The sequence below is a fragment of the Triticum dicoccoides genome, chromosome 7A, assembly GCF_002162155.2.
Source record: "Triticum dicoccoides isolate Atlit2015 ecotype Zavitan chromosome 7A, WEW_v2.0, whole genome shotgun sequence".
NCBI classification, from domain to species: Eukaryota; Viridiplantae; Streptophyta; class Magnoliopsida; order Poales; family Poaceae; genus Triticum; species Triticum dicoccoides.
In genome coordinates this window covers 731,618,232-731,627,483 of record NC_041392.1, presented here as the reverse complement: position 1 = coordinate 731,627,483, position 9,252 = coordinate 731,618,232, and the positions used below count along the sequence as shown (strand labels likewise).

The window sequence follows — 9,252 nt, the reverse complement described above, 5'->3', positions numbered from 1 at the left end:
CTTCTCTTCACCCCTCTTGGATGAATTTGTCTTAATTGAGAAATGTATGTTGTTCGGTGTGGAAACCATCGGACTTAGTCCTTGCTAGTTGAATTCAGAGAGGACGACACAACTAAAGTTGTATCCCTCGATGGAGGGATTATGTGATGGGTAAACTTTTTCCTTCGTCGCTAGGAGCGGCCATCATGGATCTTCACTCATCAACTAGGGCGTTTTTATTAAGCATCCTGCTGATGGACTAGCTAAGAAAACACTATCTTCTTACAGCTATTGCAGCAACTAAGCAGGACCCTGGAATCATCAACCACGGATATCCTCCACCTGAAGCTCCACATACATGCTTCAGCTCTCAGGGAGGAGAGCCATGGATCTGGCGGATGATCATATCTTCATGCATTTTCTAATTGTTTATCGGTATACCCCTTCTTGGACCACTTAGTTTGTTTAGTTTGAGGGTGTGATCAACTTGCATATTTTAACTGTTCGATTTCACGGGAGAACAGTGATATGCGTAAATTAGGATCAATAACGACTGAGTCAATCTGAAAGTCAGATTGTAAAGTTGGCGATTATGCTTCACAAAAGCTTGTAGATATTGCTCTGAATTGTAGGTTGGAAATGAAACGGGAAGTACTTCACAAGAGCTTGGACATATTGCTCTGAGTTACAGGTTGGAAATGAAACAAGTAAGTGTATTCATGTTCATGTAGGTATACCTAGCCATGTTTGGCCATTCTGCTTTGTATGTTCAGATGAGTAGATATTTGATTCTATAAAATGAGTTGGAACTGGAAGTTGGTTCTGAATCCTATGCTCCATTAAAACGAAGTCTTGAAGTTAGCAGCTTAAGATCTGCTTCCTCCATCTAGAATTAGTTGATGGTCGAACAGATGTATCTATCATTGAAATACGTCTGGATACATTCAATTGAGCGTCAACTAATTCCGACGTCTGGATACATCCCTTTGAGCGTCAATTAATTTGGACAGAGAGAGTACCAAACTTGAAGAGTGTATGAAATTGTCCAAACCACACAGTAATGAACAGTTTATGTACAAGTTCCAGATTAGAACAAATCAGTTCACCAGTTTGCACCGGCAGCCTTGTAAATAACAGGATGAAATTGAAGACATCTTTTGTATGCAGTACTACTATTCATGTCAAGCAGCACAAGTCTGAACAAGTGTAGCAAAATCTTATTCTTTGTACTAGCTTCTTTCTCTGTACACTGTGTAGTGACAAATCAGCAAAATATACATGATCTAGCTAATTAAGTTCTTTTTCTTCTATGTATACATGAAATGACTAGATGGTGGGCGTCATGATGTTGAGCAGTGAAACTCTGGTCTGCACAATGCTCCTGAACACCAAGTCGCAGGCACCGTCGCACTCGTGGAGGCACCGTTCCAGCGCGCACAGCCTCTCCATGGCCACCTCGGCCGTCTCCTGTGCGGTGACCTTCCTGGTGGCGAACGCCGGAATAAACGTGGCCGTCTTCTTGCAAGTCGACGCCGCAGACGACATGGACGCAGCGGCCGAGAACAAGGCCGCGGAGGCCGCAGCGCTGGCAGCGGCCGCCTCCACAAGAGCATAGGCCATCTCGGCCTCCTCGCCGCTAACGGCGACGAGGTTCAGGCGCGCGCACTTGGAGGAGATGGTGGAGACCGACGCGGCGAGGCGGGCGAGGTCCTTCTCGGCCCTGTGCTGGGACCTGGAGGCGGACGCGAGCCTGCCCGTGTCCCCTCTGCGGAGTGCAGTGCGGGACTCAGCGGCGGCCTGCCTGAGCTCTAGGAGGCACTCCTGGAAGCCCTGGTGCGCGTCGGCGAGGAGGAGGAAGGCGTCTAGAAGGCGGTCGCCGGTATTGCTGGTGGTGCACTGAAGCGCGGCCACGGACGCTGGGAGGAGGAGGAGGTCGGCGAGCGCGGCGTGGAGCGCGTGGATGTTGGCGAGGCCGGCCTGGAGGGAGGCCGTGTCCTGGATCCAGGAACGGACGGCGGCGATGTGGGCGTGGAGGTTGGCGAGGAGCGGGTGGGAGGAGGTCGTGCCGGGGAGGCTGACAGAGCGGAGGTGGCGGGACGACTTTGAGAAGGACCTCGTCGGGGTGAGAGGGAAGGAGATGGAACGGCCGAAGTTGGGAGCCATTTCGGTGGATCGGCGGCAGGCTAGCTAATTGCTTCTTCTTCCTATTGTGCGTGAGAACTGAGATGAGATGAGATGTGAGAACTGAGGAGACCGTAGACGTGCTATATATGCAATGCCAAGGAGGAGGGTGGCTTGACATGCAAGTGGTGGTTGCACGTGTGGGTTGCCGGGCAGCGGCGTACGTACGTGGGGGACATGATCCGCCGGTGGAGGAGAGGAGGAGGTTGCCGGGACGCCTCAAAGTCAAATCTCAACGTACCAAAGCAACGCCATCGAACCACCATGGCCGTGCATGTGCATGTGCAGCGGCCGTGCAGTGTGGATTAGGTGTCATGTTGGGGGTCGACTTGGTAGCACTGGTGTTGGACATGCATGCACGCACGCACGCTCAAGATGTATGAATGACCTAGACTGGCACTGCTAGCTGCTGGCGCCGTTGGACAGCCGGCAGGACATATGATTGGAGTAATGGAAGATGACTCATTGGGCAGGACAATGCAGCGGAACACGGACATCCACGATCTACCGTTGGATGGATGATGAGTCCAGGTCATCCTCAACGCACGCAACGTGCAAATTGTGCTGTTGCTCAAGGTATATTCGGTCCCATCTACGCAAGTTTTGGCATCTACGCACATGCCGGAGCGACTATCTTGGCGTACGTAGGCACGCCAACCGGACACGCGGATGGCGAGTGGCGAGTGGCGACGAGATCGATGGGATGAGAACTCCGCAATAATCGGATCCGAGCCGGCGTGCAATTTTCTCTTATGCGTTGCAAGTTGGGAGACATGAGAGATTCCATTTGTCGCTTCGTTCAGTGGAGACGAAAACACGCACACCACATGCATGACCTGCATGGTTGGCTAAACTTAGGTGGATGGACATATAGTTCCCTCACTTGACTATTAACGATGCCGGAAAACGAGAGCAGCGCCGGCGAAGACTGTCGACCCGAACGAGGCTGAACCATGACCTTGACAGAGACTGGACGTTGCTGATAGCAGCAGAGAGCTACAATGTCTTAGATGGAGCTACGGAGGCGAGGAAGAGGGTTGACTGGTGCAGGTTCGAGGTGCAGGGTCGTCGCCAACGCTAGAGAACATGAGACTTAGAGAGATGAACAGGGTGGTGGTTCAGGGGAAGGCGATGTAGTGGGGCTCGAGGGGAGTGAGGCGGGGATTGGGAGGCGGTTACACACGTGTTAGTTGGTGCCGCATAGGGAAACATATCATGTGGAGGAAGAAGATGTACACTAAATTGTCCGAAAGGAAGAAGAAGCTCACTTGGCCCCTTGTTTCAGAGCCAACGCTCACAAATTCAACTGCCCGAAACGTAATTCTCAGGCAGCCGAGAGATAGGTCCTCCCCTAGTTAATTCCGTAACATGATGATCCTTACCGGGCTAGATCCAGTCTTCCGGGGGGTTCGTGCCTATTGCGGCTCGTTAATGCCTACCGGCTAGGGTTAATCAGCGTCAAGATGTGGACCAGCTTTTAGTGCTCTCCTTTTTCGGTGACGGCGAAGGTCGTGCGTGCTTGGTAGTCACGGCCAGGGTGGCATGTAGCAGTACAACCGCTTGCATTTTTCTTATTTTTTGTTGCTTGTATAAGTATAGTCTTTTTATTGTTACTATTATGAATACGAGTAGTGTATACCTATGGGTGTATATCTTAAGAAAAAAAATGCCGACAAAACATATGGGTGTATATCTTAAAAAAAAAATGCCGACAAAACACACAGTACGTACACATATGCGATCGTACAGCAGTTAGCTAGAGCTAACTGCAAAATTAGACACTCATTTGGAATCCAACTACTTTCACACTAACTTCTTCCGTATCTTTATCGATTCATCAATCAATTGGGGGCGCAATTATACGCTTCAAGCAGTGCATGTATGATTGTGTAGATTTGACGCTTAATGAATGGTGCATGCGCACGAGTGGGTTGTCGTCGTCTTACAACACTGCTGATCATAATACATAATGTTGTACACGAATGGGTTGTCGTCGTCCTTCCACCCAATTCTCTAGGAACATACCTACTGTTCGTCTGGTAGCAGCTGCTACTAGCCTACTACCCAGATCGACCATACTGATTTTAGCTAATCATGCACCAGCTGCATACTCTGCCTGGACAATCCTAGTAAGCTAATCATGCTGGTTTCCGTAAACACTTGATGAAGCTTCATTGATGATATCTCTATGGATACAATATTAGTATGCTTGTAGCCACCTCGATAAGCTACTAGTCAATCGCACATAGGGAAAACCAGCTAACCACCGGATATACCAAGAGAGATTTGATTCTAGATAAATTATATGTGACAAACGGTGTAACTGGGTTATGCACACTATTAGAGCCTGTGGTGGTCCAGGTTAATGACAAAATTGAGCTATATTTCAAAACTCACAAAGGGCTAAGACAAGGGGATTGACGGTGTCCTGGACTAGAGGATACTCACCACGTCGTCTCCCGATCTATTAGATTGAGCCGAGGCCCCCCATGGCCGTATACTCATGGGTTAGTTCGGACAGTTGCCGCATACAAGGAAAATTTCACAAAGACTTGACGATCAAGACAAGGACTTCACCCCACCGGCGTATTCGGCTAGGACTCTTATTAACCTAGGCCTCTGGTGCATTATATAAACCAGGGTCAGGCTAGTCGATAGAACATACAGAACAACAATCATACGATAGGCTAGCTTCTAGGGTTTAGCCTCTCTGATCTCGTGGTAGATCTACTCTTGTACTACCCATATCATCAATATTAATCAAGCAGGACGTATGGTTTTACCTCCATCAAGACGGCCCGAACCTGGGTAAAATATCGTGTCCCCTGCCTCCTGTTACCATCCGCCTAGACGCACAGCTCGGGATCCCCTACCCGAAATCCGCCGGTTTTGACACCGACATTGGTGCTTTCATTGAGAGTTCCGATGTGTGATCGACAAAAGGATCGATGGCTCGCCTGCAGATCAACTGCGACTTCGGCGTCTTAGTCACCAGTTCGACTGGTCACCTTGGTTCGACCAAGAATTACGCCCCGTGTTCGGATCACCATGTTCGGACGAGGGCCTTCATCAAACATCAACTCTGATCTTTATCAAGATCATGGAGGAATCATCTATGGAGCTCGGGGGCTCAACGTCAACATTGCCCTCAAGCGACCGCGCTGTTTTTTTTGGACAGCGAACTCGTATCTGCCGCCACCACCACCTCGAGTATCGCTTTGGTGTAATTGTGCGGAATTGAGTCTATAACAACCCTAGAAAATTTTGTCGAATTCCGATGGAGGAATCTCTGGCAATCCACGATATACCGGAGCCCTGTCAAATCTGGATGGGAATTTGGATGAGTTTAGGGCGTGGTGTCCAGCTTCTAGCTCGGACGTCCTTTGGAAGATCCAACCGTTGATCGGCTGCGGAATTCCTATATCTACCACCTCTCAAAATTTCAGCTCGATCTGACCGTCCAAACTCCGGAAACCTTCCGATTAGTGCATCACTTTTTGGATCTGTTTTCTGCGCGAAAACGAATCCGACCGAGTTCATTTTTTTTATGAACGGGATTTCGGACATCCCTTTTGAAGGAAGTTTTGTATGGGGTATTGTGTTTCGTTCCCGAACACATCCAACTAACTTTAAGATCTTTTGAACATGATCTTCAACATCATGCTGGTGTCAAACCAGTCCGGCAATATTACTCCACGGCTGCCGACCTGCGCTAGACACGTCGTCACTTTAGCCGAGCTCAACTTCTTCGGATCATCATCTCGGCAAGCCGAACAAGAGTCCGGCATCACGAAGGATAAATCATAATCAACATCGCCGCCCCACGGATTACACGGAGCGGGCATACCGGCATCGCCGCACGGTCGCTTCATCAAGCCGACATCGACCACGTCACGACATGCATCGACAGGGCCGCACTATTGCTTCTTCAAGCTGGTGTCCGTCACGCCGACCTACTTCGACTCATCGGCTGACGTCGAGACTTCGACATCTCGGCTGGACCGGGGGCTTCGCCATCTCTTCATCAACCTACTCCGGACACTTCGGCGTCACTAGCCGACCAGCTCCGTAACGTTAGCTGAGCCGAGGGCTTTGCCTCGGCGAGTCAACCTTTACCAGCATTGCCATGCCGTCGTTTTATCGTCCATCAGGCAATGGGTGTGCTGAGCGAGTCCCAATTTTGGGAATCACCTTCCTTCGGATTGCTACAACAAATAAACCAGGTGCTATTAATCTTAGTATTTTTTGCTTGTTTGGGTTCATTTTTCCCAAGGAATTATTACTCTGGTTTGTCCATGATATGTACACAGGTCTATCAAATGGTGACCGCATTAACGACGGTCGCGAGGTGGTTCGATCAGTTTCCGTACATAGTCCAGCGAACGCCGCATCCGGAGCTCGGACCGACCTGTGAATTCAGGCTTTGCCACGCCTTTACTACATCACGCCGACGCCCTGCATCGACATTGACTTCGGCGCCAGGCCATATTTCTTCTATTTCTCACTTTGCATAAATTATTTATTATGCACCATTTTTTTAATTATCATTATTACTATTATCTCCGATTTGCACTATTTTTTGTGCACAGGAAAATGATCCGGGGACTTCGGCGTCACTCTGCCGGTCTGCATTGACCGTGCTATGTCACCACTTCGGCGTGTCGAGCTCTCCTCTTCGCCATCTCGGGGCCAGCTTGGGGGATGGAGCCTTGCCCCGCATCAAGCTCGGACCGCGTCATCAATACCGAACACATTAACCACCTAAGTCGCTTTCATGCTCAAAGGTTTAATTTCTAACTTGTGTTCGGTTCGACCAAGCATTATACTTTTTTGGAAAAAAGTTGCTTGTAAAAAATTTCCCTGTCCAAACTTTGTTTGTGACGCATAAATTCAAATACCCAATTCATTTGGGGGCTTCCTTCATGAAGCTTTTCCACTTGCATATGATTATACTTGTACGGCTTCGTTCCTTGTTCATGTATTACGCCACAATATGCACCATATTGACTTAAGCGATTTGCAAGCTGGGTTGCCTCGCTCCTGTGTTTACCCCTACGTTCCTGATTGTTCGGCTAGGGAGTAAAGGGAGCACCTCTGCGATTGTCACGATCGGGTCGCCCGAGCCGGACCTCAGACTGGGTGAAGCCGAAAGCTAGCGCTCTTATAGTTTTCAATGATGGTCGGCACACAACAGAACTCATGAGTACAAAAAATCTATTGCACAAGTCTCATAATAACAATGAGCACCGAAGAAAGGTATCGGTGGGGGTACTATTTTCTTCGAAGATGTTTCTTACACTTCACGGTAATATAGCACAAGTTCCCTGAGCACGCTTTGTCTGTTACAGCCTTATGGTCTGATTGCCTGGTTATTGGAAACACCGTAGATATTCTCGACTGATGGAGTACATAACACTTTTCGGTCCTTGACCGAAGAGGGAGAAGCTGACGGTCGGTTAAGACGCGCTTAAAGTTCGGTTGAACATAGATATGATATAAGTGCTTTGGTACATGCAATCATTCTTCTACCCAAGTCACTTGGGGCTCTTAAGTTTATTTGAGCCGTTTTATAATAAGTGTTCTTCTTCTTAGTCGTTGCAAAGTTTTATTATTATTATTATTATTATTATTATTATTATTATTATTATTATTATTATTTATCACTCTTTTTTTCGACACGAGTGTGCGGTCACTAGCCGGGGAGCCTAATTTCTCTCTCAAAACCGCTAGAGTTTAGTTTGCTAAACTGGCCTGATGAAAAGTACTCCGCCCTCGGGATAGGAGGTTAAAGCCGTAGGCTGACCCGCTCAAAGTCTTGAGATAGGATGTATCATGTTAAAGCACGACAGAAGCACTTCTTTTTTCTAGGACCAACTTTCGGATTGGCACCGAACACTTGATATTGTTCGGACGTCATGTTTTTACTGATGTTTTTTGGTTTTCCAAGCTTTTTGGCACTTTTAAACTATTTGTGCTTTTCCAGCATTAGTCTCGCAGTGCAATGCCGGACACCTTTAGGGATTCAGAAAAAACATTCTCAGATATTGCTATATATGCATCGGTTTCGAATTGTGTCTTCGGTCAATAGTTGGGTTGCCCCGCTCCTGCACTTGCTTCCTACATTCCGTTTTGTTCGGCTAGGCGTGCAAAGGGAGAACCACTGCGATTGTGCTTCCAGCTCACACGGTTAAACACCTCAGTGGAGAAAGCCGAAAACCGACTTTCACAATAAGCGTAAACTGGTCAGCGATCCGATGACTATGTTAAATGATGAGCCGTTCATAACATTGGCCGAAGTGTTTACGGCTTGACCCCGACTGTCGCCAAACACTACCGGGGGCTATTAACTGGCCTCCCAAACTAAATCCTCAATATTTTGCTCTTACATTAGAGCTGAGGTTTAATGATCATGCTTAGCATGACAACCCAAAGAAAGAAACCGATAGCGGGACTACTTTGTTTGAAAGACATTTCTTCTGTTAAACAGTAATATAACTCTCTGCGTACCTTTGTTTATAAAACCGTATGGCCAGATTGCCTTGTTTGTTGTAAATCTTTGCCCTCATAAAGGCTTTATAAAGTAGGACAAACACTCCTCGGCTACTGACCGAGGAGGTGGAAGTCGATGGTCGGTCAACAAAGTTTTGTACAATGCGGATCCGAGCATTAATGACGTAAAGTACTTGGATACATAGAGTCATTACACATAATTTATGATTTTACTATGGATATTGATCCTTAATTCGGCCACCCGTGCCCGCATTAAGGCTCGGGGGCTACTGGGCTTCGGGCTTATTATTTAATTAAAGGGGCACATTGATCCCCTGATCTGGTGTTACCACCTGACCAATGTCTCGGGGGCTACTGCATTGCTTGTCCAATGCAGAAAAGTTTATGTGCAATATAGTTTCCGAGGAGATTTTGATCCTCAGGTTGGTCGGCCGCACCCAACCTGAGTCTCGAAGACTGAGCACGCCGCTTTTAGTGTCCCGAAGTATTCTGCCGAGTTTGGACTTGATCCTCAGGCCGATTTTGCAAATCAACCTGAGTCTCAGCGGCTACTGGGATAAGCGGTCTTACGTCATCCTTCAG

The 9,252-nt window shown here is 48.0% G+C and overlaps 1 protein-coding gene across 1 annotated transcript; it reads right to left on the bottom strand.

Annotated features, from left to right (window-relative positions):
* Window positions 1-1,189: 1,189 nt before the first annotated feature.
* On the bottom strand, window positions 1,190-2,196 carry LOC119331901. The gene has a single exon (XM_037605081.1). The coding sequence runs from the start codon at window positions 2,140-2,142 to the stop codon at window positions 1,306-1,308; it is 837 nt and encodes a 278-aa protein (XP_037460978.1). The 5' UTR covers window positions 2,143-2,196; the 3' UTR covers window positions 1,190-1,305.
* Window positions 2,197-9,252: the final 7,056 nt, after the last annotated feature.